General features: G+C 43.3%; 1 protein-coding gene across 2 annotated transcripts in view; it reads right to left on the reverse strand.

Moving 5' to 3' along the window:
* The window catches only part of stxbp5b (syntaxin binding protein 5b (tomosyn)), a 112601-nt gene that overhangs the window by 52608 nt on the left and 45919 nt on the right, over positions 1–14074 (reverse strand). For both annotated transcript variants that reach the window (XM_083633819.1, XM_083633818.1), the window contains exons 6-8: positions 9573–9636; positions 7115–7198; positions 645–768 (exon numbers count right to left, since the gene is read on the reverse strand). In XM_083633819.1, coding sequence (XP_083489945.1) covers positions 645–768; positions 7115–7198; positions 9573–9636 — 272 coding nt within the window. The remainder of the gene's footprint in view (positions 1–644; positions 769–7114; positions 7199–9572; positions 9637–14074) is intronic.

Below are 14074 nucleotides of genomic sequence, written 5' to 3' on the forward strand. Positions count from 1 at the left end.
AAGAGGGAGAGGGGGTGACTTTGGCACCCCTTTGGCACTCAGACCTGAGCCTACTAAATATTTAATGAACCACTCATGATTGTCAAAACTGTTTTTTATTTTCGAAAAATGTCAATGTCATGTAACATGTTCTTTACTTCAGTGGTGCAATGCTTGTTTGAGCTAAAAATCCACAGCAGAAGCTTTTTCTATTAATTAATAAAGCCTTAGACTTAGAATCAGGGGAGACAATGCAACATTTCAAAAAAAAAAAAAAAAAAAAATCGACTTTGGCCAGCGAATTTCGAATAGTGTTTTTGCTAGAAATGCCCATCCCTAGTACAGTTACATATGACACAAAGACAAACGTGTATCAAACCCTTCAACGTGTGCACATACTGTACTGTACAGTTACATACAACATGCATAATGCTTCACAAGTCACATATGGACTGACCGCAGTGATTCCATCTGTTGTGTTTGAAATAACCCCTCTAGGAGGTAAGGTAACGTCACTTATAGCACATGCTGTTTAACACGTACACGTAGGCAGCTTATATCCAGCGTGCGTGCGTGTGTGTGTGTGTGCGCACAGCCACACACGTGTGTGTGTGTACTGTGTGCACATAAACAATACAACTGTGTGTGTACACAACAGCTCCTACCATGTGGTGTGATGGTCTGTGTAGGCTTGGCTGGGACCCGGACGTTCCATGTGGTCAGAGTGCCGTCAGAGTGGCTGCAAAGAAACTGTTTTCCCTCGTGGTGCCACGCTACGGAGTGGATCGCCTGGACAAATCAAGTGCAGGAAGTTGAGAGGATGTTAAAGTCCCTGGAAACCAAAATGCACAAAAACCTTCTAACTATTCAATTGAGGGTCTTATGTGAGTAATTGTGTGCCTCAGAAAGTAGGAGACATTACTTTCAACCCTAACCCCAAAAATCGACACTTTTCTACAAGGTCTGGATTTCCATTTCCTCATTGAAGAGAGCGGTGCGCGCTGATGCATGATCTTATCACGTCATAAGATTGAATCGAATCACACACACGCATGCACGCACGCGTGCGTGTGTGTGCGCGTGTGTGTGCGCATGCGCGCACACACACACACACACACACACAGTAGCGCAGCGGCAGAGATCTCTTCCTCTCTGTAAACCCTCTCTGTCTGTGCTATGCGCTGAGCAACGCGCAAACACACACACTCCATCTCTCTTTCCTTCTCTCTCTCTCTGTTAAGAGAGAGAGAGACCTCCGAGCAGGTCTCCTCCAGCAGGTCTCCTACGAGAGAGAGAGAGAGAGAGAGAGAGAGGAGAGCTGCTGCAGACGGGACACGCCCACACAGTCCGCGGGAGAAAATACACTCTAAAATCTAATTGATTCTCATGACTTTTGCCATGACTGTCAAACCTAAATTTATATACTTTGCGACGTTCATCATCGTTCAAATTTGGCTGGTGGCTTATTAACATAGGTTCCTGTGATGTGATGAACTCAAAATGCTAAATAATAAAAAAAAAAAATCTGGTTTCCAGGGACTTTAACACATTCAGTGCCAGCGACGCCATATGGCGTCATTAGAAATTTACCGTAGAGTGCCAGCGACGCCAAATGGCGTCAATAACTCGAATTTTTTTTTTTGACAGGGGGTGTCGATCTATGCCTCTTACATCGCCTCTTACAATATCAGAGGTATTGAATGTGTCTAACCTATTTTACAGAACCCTTAGGTGGCGACAGCGCTCTCCAGATGAGAGAACGTGGAGTGAAACACACAGAAGAAGTCCCCATGTCGTTGGGGAAAAGCAGGAAATCGCATCGCATCCGTCCGTATGCAGCTGCTTCATTGAAGCAACGTTTAGCTGTGCCCCTGCAGCAGCCAATCTGCTATCACAATTGAGCACCTCGGTGTCCGCTGCAACAGCCTCCGTGTGCGCTGCAACACCCATTTGCATGATCAGCCGTGGATTTGTTATTATTCTCAACTTGAAGCATGGGAGCTGGTACACGCGGCTGTAAAAAAGCAGGATCTAGCGGACTTTTTCAGTGCTGAGCACAGGCAGAGAAAACAGCAGAGCAGAGAGACACTCCTCCCACAACGGGGGGGGGGGAGGAGGAGGGGGGGAGGTGGGCACGCAGAGCCAAGTACACAACACAGACCCAGACAGCAGGACAGGGTTGGCAAACGCAAGCCAGAATATCCGATGCCCACCAGCAGCAAAAGATCAGCAAGAAGCTGCAACCAGCAGCGCATGCAGGCGCCAGCGCTGCTGGTTTCAGCTAAAAATATTATTCTTCCAAACAAAATTCCCTTGCCTTCACTGTTTTATTGAAGGAAATTATTTTTGAGGTGTGACTACATCAGAAAATTAGCTTCAGAGTCAGTGATGTGCTTGAAATGTTTAATTTCACAAAAGGCTCATTATCTCAGCTCGTAGAAAAAAAGCTCTGTTTTTCGTTCAATCAAGCTATCTTCTCCGGCTCATAACTAAAGAACGGAAAATGGGATCAATAAACTTTTTTTTGCAGGTGATAGAAGAGAGTCTCATCGTTATTTGTGCGTGTTCAGTGTTTACATAGTAATTATTAAAGAAATTATATGACTGTTTTAAAATGCATTGCGGCCTATGTGGCACAGCAAGCAACCTTTTGCCCAAGGGCCGTGGCACTTAAAGTGTTAAAGAGAGACACTTTTGGGACATAATTAGAGATGTAACGGCATGAAAATGTCACATCACGATTATCGTGACCAAAATGATCACGGTTATCGTATTATCACGGTATTAATAAAAAACAAAATCTGAAAATGTTCAAAAAGTACTGAGAGACTCACTGAAATCATTTTACGTTTATATTGAAAACTCGGACCCAAAAAGGATTGATACACTCACTGAAATAATTTCTCCAAGGCTGCGCGTTTGCATCTGGGAGACTGTTGCCAACTTTGGTTGATGATGGACAGTATTTACCACGTTTTTCAAAGCACTGTAATCATGGTACCACGGTAATCACGGCAACACGGTTTTAATGATAATGAAAATTTGAAACGGTACGGTTATCGTCAGGGATTTTATCACGGTTATCGTTAAAACCAGTTATCGTTACATCCCTAGACATAATATATATATATATTTAACTTATTGTCGTGCAATGGGGAGATTCGTAGCAGTTTTACTTTTCCCCCCCATTTATTTAACAGAGACAATACATAAGCATTGCTACATTTAAATAAAGTACAACCAATGCAGTGTATATAGGACTTCTAGCCATAGCTAATTTAGCTAATCCCTGGTTAGCCTTTTAGAACACACACACACACACACACACAAATATACAGTCCCTAGCAAAACACTCTAATACACAATAATAATAAAAAACGAATACACCTCTGTGTGTGCGGTATTTCATGCACCATGTTGCCAACACTTTGAGAGGATGTTGCAGTAAGCTAGCTGCTACAGTCCATTAAATGAATAGTGCTAAAGCGTTAGCATTCACAGCTGCAACCTTAAGAGTCTACAACTTTTCACTAGCTTTTAAACACGATTTTCAGACGGCAGCCCGTCTTTATTGTCACACGAACACACTACAACACATGCATGCGGCCACAACACACACTCATGTTGACGGTGGCTGGTGAAATATGTCCTCTGCATTTGACCCATCCAGGCCAGGAGCAGTGGTCGCTATTTCTTTCCAGCGCCCGGGGACCTTCATTGGACCATCATTGGACCAACTTCAGATGTTGTCGTCACTGGTCGGATGACGATCTTCTGCATGTTTTTAGTGGGGGGTTATGTACGGAGGAACCCCCTGGGGGTTTACGGGGAGAACATGCAAACTCCACACAGAAAGGCCCTTTCGACGAGATAGCCCACCTGGGCAGTAGGCACTGAAGATATGGGGGGGGTCACAACTCCAGCGCCCACAGCGTCCCAGGTGGGAATCGAACCCTGGACCTTCGAGCTGTGAGGCTTTTCCAGACACACCAACAAGAAAATGATTCTGATCTTCTTCTCAGCGCACAACAGTAAGCTGATCAAAGAGCTTAACTGCCAAAAGTGCTGAATTTATTTATTTTTTCTTTTCTGATTTTGCCTCCATTTTCTCCCCAATTGTACGTGGCAACTTTTTCCACCTGCTGCCACGGTCGCTGCTCCTCCACAACTCTGCTGAGAGTCTTCATTAAGACCACGGGGGGCCCTTGTCTGTAGGTAGTAAATCCAGTAAAGTTCTCGTTGAAGAAGACATCTTTCTGTGTCTCCTTTTCCTCTTTGCTGTATAGGCTCTCAATGTCCAAAGTGGCCATTAGGTCAAAGCTGTCTGTGTCTTCTATTCCCTTTAGTGTTTTGATCATGTCTGTTGTGTCAAGAATGAAGGAGGGTAATCCTCGAACACTAGGTTGTAAAGAAGAATCCATGTATTTTGAGATGTTCTCGGTCACGGAGCCTATTGCAGACACTATGGGTCTTCCTTTGGGGTTAGTGGGGTCCTTGTGAATTTTGTGTGGCTTCTCTCCGCTATGCAGGTGTTGAACATGTTCTCCCACAAAGAAGAAAAGGGGACACAGAAAGATGTCTTCTTCAACGAGAACTTTACTGGATATACTACCGACAGACAAGGGCCCCCCCCCCCGTGGTCTTAATGAAGACTTTTCCATCAAACCCTTCCTGTAAATCCATTGGTGAATGCTATGGGCCTAGAAAACCACATTGTCACCTCTGAGAAAGTCCTCCATTTTGACGCCTCGCCTTCTTTGATTAATATATTTTTTGATAAATCGATGAGTTAATATCTTCTTCCACTATCATGTATTGTTGTTGTTTATATATTTTTTGTTGTTTCATTCCTTATGGGGGGTAGAGTGTTAATATATCTCACGAGATCATAGTAGCCTACCCTCAAGTAATTTTAGAATTTATAGGCCACATGAATAAAACTTTATGTGTATTTTGGAACTTGTTGTATATATTGCTACTTTTCACTTAACTATATATTCTTAGCTTCTTTATTCTTATTCTATGTCAGACTCTTTCTCGGTTAAACATGTCTTTTGACACCTGATGTCCAGCACACTGATCACCAAACATGATCATGGCCACACCCACAGGTGGGACCCAGATCCTTCATGAGGAACACCTGAACCTCTCTTGATTATTGCTGCCTGACCTGACGAAGAGCCTGCGAAAGGCTCGAAACGTTGTCTTTTAAAATGCAAAATTAAACAAAACATTGGGAGCTATTCAGTGTCGCGCGTCTCTTTTAATCTTGATGACATCCCAATGATGACATCCTAACAGCGTCCAGTGACGCAGTCAGATAGTGATGTAGTCATGACATCATCTAACAGTTCGTATTCATGGGGAGATGTAGGTATGACATCATCTAACACCCTTCTGATCTTCTTCTCACCGCAGAACAGTAAGTTGATCAAAGAGCTTAACTGCCGAAAGTGCTGAATTTCTTTAAGCAGTTCTTTATTAGCACAATATGCTATATATTAGCACAATATGCTATATATTAGCACAATATGCTATATATTACAGGGCTTAAAATTTGGCGTGGGATTGCGAGATTCCCGCATCTTTTTGGAAATTCCCGCATCTTTTTGGAAATTCCCAGCATATTTTCAATTTATAAAGGGGGAGTAATCCCGCAATGGTTTACGCCAGGGGTTTCAAACTCACGGCCCGCCACGCCACTTGATATCAAGTTATAGTGAAATCAGACCCGCACCTCCGCTCGTTGTAAAACACAGAGCGTGCTCCCGAGGCGCGTGGACGAGGCGCTGACGAGCCGCTGACGAGCCGCACTTCACACCAGGGTTGCCAGAACATTTCCATAGACGTGCAGTTCCTTGGGCGGTTTTGTGTGCATTTTGGCGGGTTTTGAACTCTTTGTGCTGGAAACCGTGCATTAGCAGGTGATTCGGTTCACCTGAGTGAAAAACCAAGTGGAAAGAAAAAAACATTTGCAGCTAAAATGTTGTCTTTTGTTGAGAAGTGAACATGTCGCTGTCAAAAGACAAAAGAAAGGTTGATGACGAGCACAGACAGTTTCAGGAGAAGTGGGAGAGGGATTATTTTGTCGTCCAGTTCAAAGGGAATGCCGCCTGTTATTTGCAAAGAGAAAATCGCCGTACTAAAATAATATAACCTGAAGCGAATAAGAATAAGAGAATAAGCAGGGATGCAAACTAGTCACCTTTAGGTAACAGTGAGTCACCTTTTCATCCCAAAATAGGGCACTTCAGTGAATGATTTTGTGTCTGCCCTGGTATCTGTCACCTTTTTAACTATCCATGACTTTGCATCCCTGAATAAGAGTCTAATAATTAATGTGTCTTTTGTCATTGTGTTTTATCTGGAGACTAAGCAGCCATAGGCTTTCGGTTGTATTAAAGCCTTTATTTTTTTGTATTCAGTGATACACTTGACTAAAACATTCATATCATATTATAATACCCCAGGTGTACATAAACTACAGGTTAAGTAAAGACAAAAATGTGAAATTATTATTGATTATCGTATCTGTTATCGGACAGGAGAAGCAGATGTTTACCGGTTATCGTATTGGCTGAAAAAAATCCCCCCCAAAGTCTATAAATCCCCCCTATCTGAAGAACATAAGGGGGGAATTCCCCCCCAGTTTGCAAAGTTAATTTTAAGCCCTGTATTAGCACAATATGCTATATATTAGCACAATATGCTATGGCAATGGCACTGGTTCTCAAAGTGGGGCCCGAGGATGCCCAGGGATTCTTGAAGGAGTTCCAGGGCATCCTCCATCGAAAATATGAAAATTGACTTTCTAATTTTCTATAAGTATACCAAATGCACAGTAAAAGAACGACCAGTCAAAACATAAGTTTCACTTTTGCCATTATCTCTCTCACTATCATTACTCCAGCAAGAGCGGGCGGGGAAGGGGGGGGGGGTCTGGTGGATGGTGCAGCTATTTGGGGGATCGGTGACATGAGAACATTTGAAAAGCATCATCTTAGCATTATGTCACAAAAGCGATGCTGTAGATGATGCAAAACCTGAGCAGACACACGTGTTGCTGAGACAACAATGAGAAACCCCTGGACTACAATCCCCATATGAACCGAGTGGAATGGAAATAACGTCTTACCTCATCATAATTGTAGCGGTAGTCAGCTTTTTTGCACTTCAAATCCCACAGCACCACTATCCCGCACTCAAATCCAATCAGAAGCTGCAATAAGAGGAGAAGCAAGCACAGCTCCACTGACTGCTGTGAAACCACATATTGCACATAATATAGCTGAGCCTGGAGTCAACCTGAAGGCATCACCACAACCTTTGAGGTTATTCCAAGCATTCATCTTCTCAAATAGGACTATGCTTTACAATTCAGCAGCTCCAACTCCGTTGATCACAGATACTCTTCAACTGTTAAGATATCAGTTTGTAGGGCTGGGTGTCGAACTTCGACACTTTCATGGTATCGACCGAATTACGTCAACACTATCGAGTATCGATTCACTTCAAGTATCGATTCCCCAAGCTACAACCGCATCTCGTTTTTTCCGAGTTGTCCTTGAATGCAGCATACGAGCGCGAGATTACGAAATAATGTTCCAAATAAATGATGTTGAAATTGAGAAGTTTGGACTTATTTTTTTTACAGCTGAAATTAGCTTTTTTTTATGATTATTACAGAGAGTAAAGTATCGAGAGAAAAAAGTATAGTTCAGGAACCGGTATCCAAGTCAAGGTATCGGTACCGGAAACGATATCGAACATTTTTGAACGATACCCAGCCCTATCAGTTTGTGTCATTTACTTTTCGGGGTTACGCACTTTTTCCTCAACCTGCTTCTACTTCTGTTAGTGACTTCCTACGTTGCCCAGACACTGCATTCTGCTCTATTGAGGCGACAGTGGAGAAACTGGTCTCTCTATGAGGCCATTTACACCTGGCATTAACATGCGTTTTCTGCCATCAGATTGCAATCCGATTGTATTTTATCACTTGAAAGTACAGGTGTAAACACCCCCAAAACGCATTGAAGAAGGATTGCAATCTGATCGGCCAAACCACCTCCGGAGGTGGTCAGGGACGCATTATGACAATATTTAACACAAGTGTAAATGCAATGCGTCCTCTCAAAACGCATTCAGCAACTACCATACGGAAATACATAATCTTCGGAAGTCGGTGACGGCGCGCACACCTGACCTGAACGCAATTCCCTGGCAGCACCGCACCGGTGTGTGCCCTCATCTCGCCGCTGTGCCAGATGCGCACACACACAGGCAGCCTGTCACCATGGACCGGCTAAAAATGATCTATCTCTCCCCCGCTCCGCTTTTGCACAACAATCATAGCGTTGCTTCAAAGTTTTGCTGCGGAGGTTTTGCCACGGCTGTAACCACCTGTGTTGCGTTCAGGTAACATCCTAAATTACAATGTTATACAATTGAGAGCATAATTTCTCTTTTATATCAACACTTCTCCTTTGGAAAAGGAGCGGAAAATGAAAGGAAAATGAGGGAGAAAGGGTTCGAACCCTTTCCCCCTCATTTTCCTTTCATATAAAAGAGAAATTATGCTCTCAATTGAATAACATTGTAATTTAGGATGTTACCTGAACGCAACACAGGTGGTTACAGCCAATGACATGCACGGAAAACGTATGTATGTGTGTGTGTGTCTCGGACCCAGTGTCATTGTCAATAAACAGATAAAGAAATAGATGCAGTGCTGCGTGATCGGCCATCGTTTTGTCCAGGTGAAGGGGACGTTCACTGTGCATTTGAGCTTAAAGGAACACTCCGCCCATTTTCAACCAGCTTTGTATCATTAGAACATCAGTAGTATATCAGAAAACTGTAAACGGTTTTGAACTCTGTCATTTAATTTGACAGTTATTGAGTGTTAAAGTGTGGACCAGTGACATCACTGGTCCACACTAACTCAAATTAATAACTCATTAACTCAAATCAACTCTCAATAACTGTCAAACTATTCATCATTCATCTAGTTTGACAGTTATTGAGAGTTGATTTGAGTTAATGAGTTATTAATTTGAGTTAGTGTGGACCAGTGATGTCACTGGTCCACACTTTAACACTCAATAACTGTCAAATTAAATGACAGACTTCAAAACCGTTTACAGTTTTCTGATATACTACTGATGTTCTAATGATACAAAGCTGGTTGAAAATGGGCGGAGTGTTCCTTTAACCTCTATTTCCCTGTGCATGTATGAAACATGCATGCACACGTTCAGGGGGGCGCGCGCGTGATGACGTTCGAGATGGAGAGCAATCGGATTGCAATCTGTTCACCCAAAACGCATGTTAGTGCCAGGTGTAAATGGAATCAGGCTGAAGTGATAAAATACAATCTGATTGCAATCTGATGGCAGAAAACGCATGTTAATGCCAGGTGTAAATGGCCTCTTTGAGTCTGAGGGACAGACCACTGATGTTTTAATGAGTTGAAAGATTTTCTGTGATCAGACAAAATGGGCCCAGAAATGGTACATTGCACATTGGACAATGTAAATATATATCTATATTGGGGGGGGGGGGGGGGGGCTTTTATGGTGGAATTTGAGTACCTTTCCTTCATCCATGGGGTTATCACTGATGTGGACGACAGGCCCAGGGTGTGTCTTGGTGGATCTGAGGAGGTTTTGAAGACAGAGACAGACAAAGAGAGAGAGAGAGCTTAAGTACAGATAAACACGGAAACATACTGTGCTGCTTTCAGAGAGAGAGAGCGAGGAAGATAGAAATACAGACAAAAGAAAAGATAGGAATAATTGGTGCAAAGGAATAGACCATGTTTGTAAGATGCAAATGAGCATCAGACAGAAACATGACGTAAGAAACATACAGAGAGAGAGACAAGAGAGAGAGAGAGAGAGACAGAGAGACAGAGAGAGAGACAGACAGAGAGAGAGAGAGAGAGAGACAGACAGAGAGAGAGAGAGAGAGACAGAGAGAGAGAGACAGAGAGAGAGAGAGAGAGAGAGAGAGAGACAGACAGAGAGAGAGAGAGAGACAGAGAGAGAGAGAGAGAGAGAGACAGAGAGAGAGAGAGAGAGAGAGACAGAGAGAGAGAGAGAAAGAGAGAGTGAGAGAGACAGAGAGAGAGAGAGAGAAAGAGAGAGAGAGAGAGAGAAAGACACACAGAGAGAGAGAGAGAGAGCAGGGTCACATGAGGGTCTGTGAGAGATTGCAGAGGCAGCGTGCAGAGACGGCGTCACCGTGGCAACAGAGCGAGGGGCATGGCATCACCGTGGCAACAGAGCGAGGGGCACGGCATCACCGTGGCAACAGAGCGAGGGGCATGGCGTCACCGTGGCAACAGAGCGAGGGGCACGGCATCACCGTGGCAACAGAGCGAGGGGCATGGCGTCACCGTGGCAACAGAGCGAGGGGCACGGCATCACCGTGGCAACAGAGCGAGGGGCATGGCATCACCGTGGCAACAGAGCGAGGGGCATGGCATCACCGTGGCAACAGAGCGAGGGGCATGGCATCACCGTGGCAACAGAGCGAGGGGCATGGCATCACCGTGGCAACAGAGCGAGGGGCATGGCATCACCCGTGGCAACAGAGCGAGGGGCATGGCGTCACCGTGGCAACAGAGCGAGGGGCATGGCATCACCGTGGCAACAGAGCGAGGGGCATGGCATCACCGTGGCAACAGAGCGAGGGGCACGGCGTCACCGTGGCAACAGAGCGAGGGGCATGGCGTCACCGTGGCAACAGAGCGAGGGGCACGGCGTCACCGTGGCAACAGAGCGAGGGGCACGGCACCACCGTGGCAACAGAGCGAGGGGCATGGCGTCACCACAAGGTAAAAAAAAATATATATATATATATAAACGACTGTTATGTGGATTCGTATTTTCTGTGTGGCATTAATTGGTGTTTCATTGACATTTTAAAGTATCTTACATCAGTTTAATACAGTACTGATTTTGCTCTAATTGAATACCGTGAAGATCACAAGGATTTGTATTGGTTTCTAAATGTACAGGTGACAGGTGTTCAACTTTATTTCACAAATAAAATGATAGGTAAGCCGAGTTTAAGTGAGTTCACCCCAGACTTCATCCCTAAATATTATTGTTAGGACAATATGGTAAAAGTCTATGTCAATTTATGTCTATGTCAATATGGTAAAAATCTATGTCCATTGTAGATTGATTGATTTGATTTGATTTTGGATAAAGAATAATAAAATTCAAGGGATGACATGCAAAATGTAAACACTTAATTCAAGGCGCAAAGGCGCAAAGCGCTAAATTTACGGCAGGTGCGAAGATAGCAGTACGCCGAGATTTAAGGCCGCCACGCCCACTTTGGCCTATTCTGGGACTGCACCACGCCCATTCGGCCTAAAGCGCATTTGGCAGCGTAAAGCCATTATTGATATCGTCCCAAAACAGGCGCAAGGCACGTTTTTTTGCGTTTAAGGCCCGTTTTAGCGCCGAAGGCCTGTGGGAGAATAGGGCCCATAAAGTCTATGTTACCGTATATATACTGTTTTTTCTTTATATAATAAATTACCATCGTTTCCACAAAAGTCTTCTTCAGGGTATCAAGAACTGTTGGAAACAGTTCTTTTCTGTGATCATTTTATTACTTCTTTTCATTTCCTTTTCTCAAGCGCAATCATATCGTACAGTCACATGTTCAGAGATACAGCACAGGTAGTGTCTTAAGGGGCAGTCCGTGTAATCCTGCAATTTACCATTTATTTTAAATAGGGGCGGTGCATATTAATGAATACTGATTACTACTGATTTGATCGGTTGTCCCTTGGCAGGCTGATCTGACGGTTAAAAATATTAAGAAAATAATAAAATCATCAGAACCACTCTCAATTAATTCAGAGTACAGGAAACAGCACAGAGTACCTACAACTCAGTCTACACAGAAAGCAGCCCTAAACACACACGACATGCAGACGTTTGATGGCCAAAAGTATTTCTCATCCCCACCGTCTGTTTGTAAGATGTTGCTCTGAACTGACGGCTACTCTGACGCCTCCAAGTCCCACATCTGAGACAGCTCTCTTACCCCACTGCACCACATCCCGTTTGAGCTGCCAGCCAGGGTCTGAAACACGTTTTTTTTTTTGCTCGCCTAACTAAAAATACTGTTACTCTACCCCAGTGATACTCAACTGGCGGCCCGCGGGCCACATGCGGCCCGCGGGCGCCCTGTGTGGCCCGCGATGGAATTGCAAAAAACTGAATAAGTGTCATTCTGGCCAATACTCACACTTCTGTTATAGCATTTCAGTCTGGAATATCTTTCAATAATCTATGATTTAGCTGCTAAATTGTCAAATACCGCCGTCTGCTCACTACCCAGGCACTTATGTATGTACTTGACCTAACTAACTATCCGGTGAGGCACAACATTGTCAGACTAAACTCCGGCTGACACCCCAAAAACCTACAATCCGCTACAGAAAAATGTATATTGATTGTTTATTAAGTGGCCCCTGGCCTTCTATCATTTCACTAAAGTGGCCCCCGGGCAAAGCAAGTTGAGTCTCCCTGCTCTACCCGTTTTCAGTAGAGCCCGACCGATACTGGATTTTTGAAGCCGATGCCGATACTGATATTAGGGAGTATTTTTTTTTATATAAAAATCGATATATCGGCCGATATTCTTATATTATATAATAGAGGTCGACCGATTAATCGGCCGGCCGATTAATTGGGGCCGATTATTGGCATTTTTAATTAATCGGCATCGGCCTGCAAAAAAAAAAAAAAAAAAAAAAAAAAAATTGGCAGGCCAGGCCAGGCCAGGCCACCGGGCATTTGCCCGACGTGCCCGATTATGCAGTCCGCCACTGAATGTGAGTCTTCTCATGCACCCATGAGCCTACTGTAACGTTACGTTTCCTCAGTCACCACCATCTTCTGCAAACACACTTCTCCCATCAAATGACAGCAAATCTAAACAGTTACATTATTATTATTATTATTATTGTTAATGTATAGAACAGTGCATGAATGAGTTCTCTGACATACTGCTCTCTCGCTATAGCCTACCAGTCACTACTGAAATCTATACCGCATAACCCAATGTATTTTTCTATTTAATAAAAAGAATAATCAAAAACATGTTACTGTACTGGCTAAGATAACATCTTATATTAGATGTAGGCCTACAGTATAATGTTATATTCGATTTTCAATGTGCATGAATGGATAATGGAAATCTAGGCTACTAGATTTCTTTAAAAAAAAATACCAACAGAAGAATATTGCACATTTTTTGGGGGCGCTACCCACACGTTTAGCTGTGTGTTTCTCATTCCACGAATGCATAATCCTTACAAGTTGTACCCCGTTGTAAAGGTGACTAATCAGGCTTTCCAACTATATAAAATACAATACCAATTGGTATTATGAAAGGGGAGAAATAATCGAGCAAAATAACGTTTCCAAACTTTTTTTGAGGAGTTTATTTTAATCGTATTTTATCGAATGAAAAAAAAAAGTAATAATCGGCATTATATATCGGCCATCGGCCGCCCTGCTCTCTAAAGATCGGCATCGGCATCGGCCATTGAAAAAGCAATATCGGTCGACCTCTATTATATAATACACATTATATTACACTTTTTTTTTTGCAATGATCCCTCAAATATCAAACACTTGACAAAGATATGACTTGACATGACTTGAGATATGTAATGTGTAGGCAGGATATTTTACAGCTTATCGATCAACTTTATTGTCCAAAATGACATCAATGCAATGACACAGTAAACTGAACTGGGAATTTAATAATGATTATAAATAACTAGAAATACACAAACACAAATGGAAGAAATATAAAATATAACTTGAAAAAAAAAGATCCAATATACACAACATGCTGTCTATTCACCTTATGTTCCAACACAGGGCTCAGCCAGTTACTTCCTATTGTGTTGACACTTCCTGTGACAGTACAGTACAGTGTTTCCCACAGGATTTTGAGAGTTTGTGGTGGGGGACCGCAGACCCCCTAGGGGGGTGCGGGGGCATGCCCCCCCTCGAGATTTTTTTAAACATTTTAAAGTAAAATGCATGAATTTGGT

The sequence above is a fragment of the Poromitra crassiceps genome (assembly GCF_964638095.1).
Source record: "Poromitra crassiceps genome assembly, chromosome: 3".
NCBI lineage: Eukaryota > Metazoa > Chordata > Actinopteri > Beryciformes > Melamphaidae > Poromitra > Poromitra crassiceps.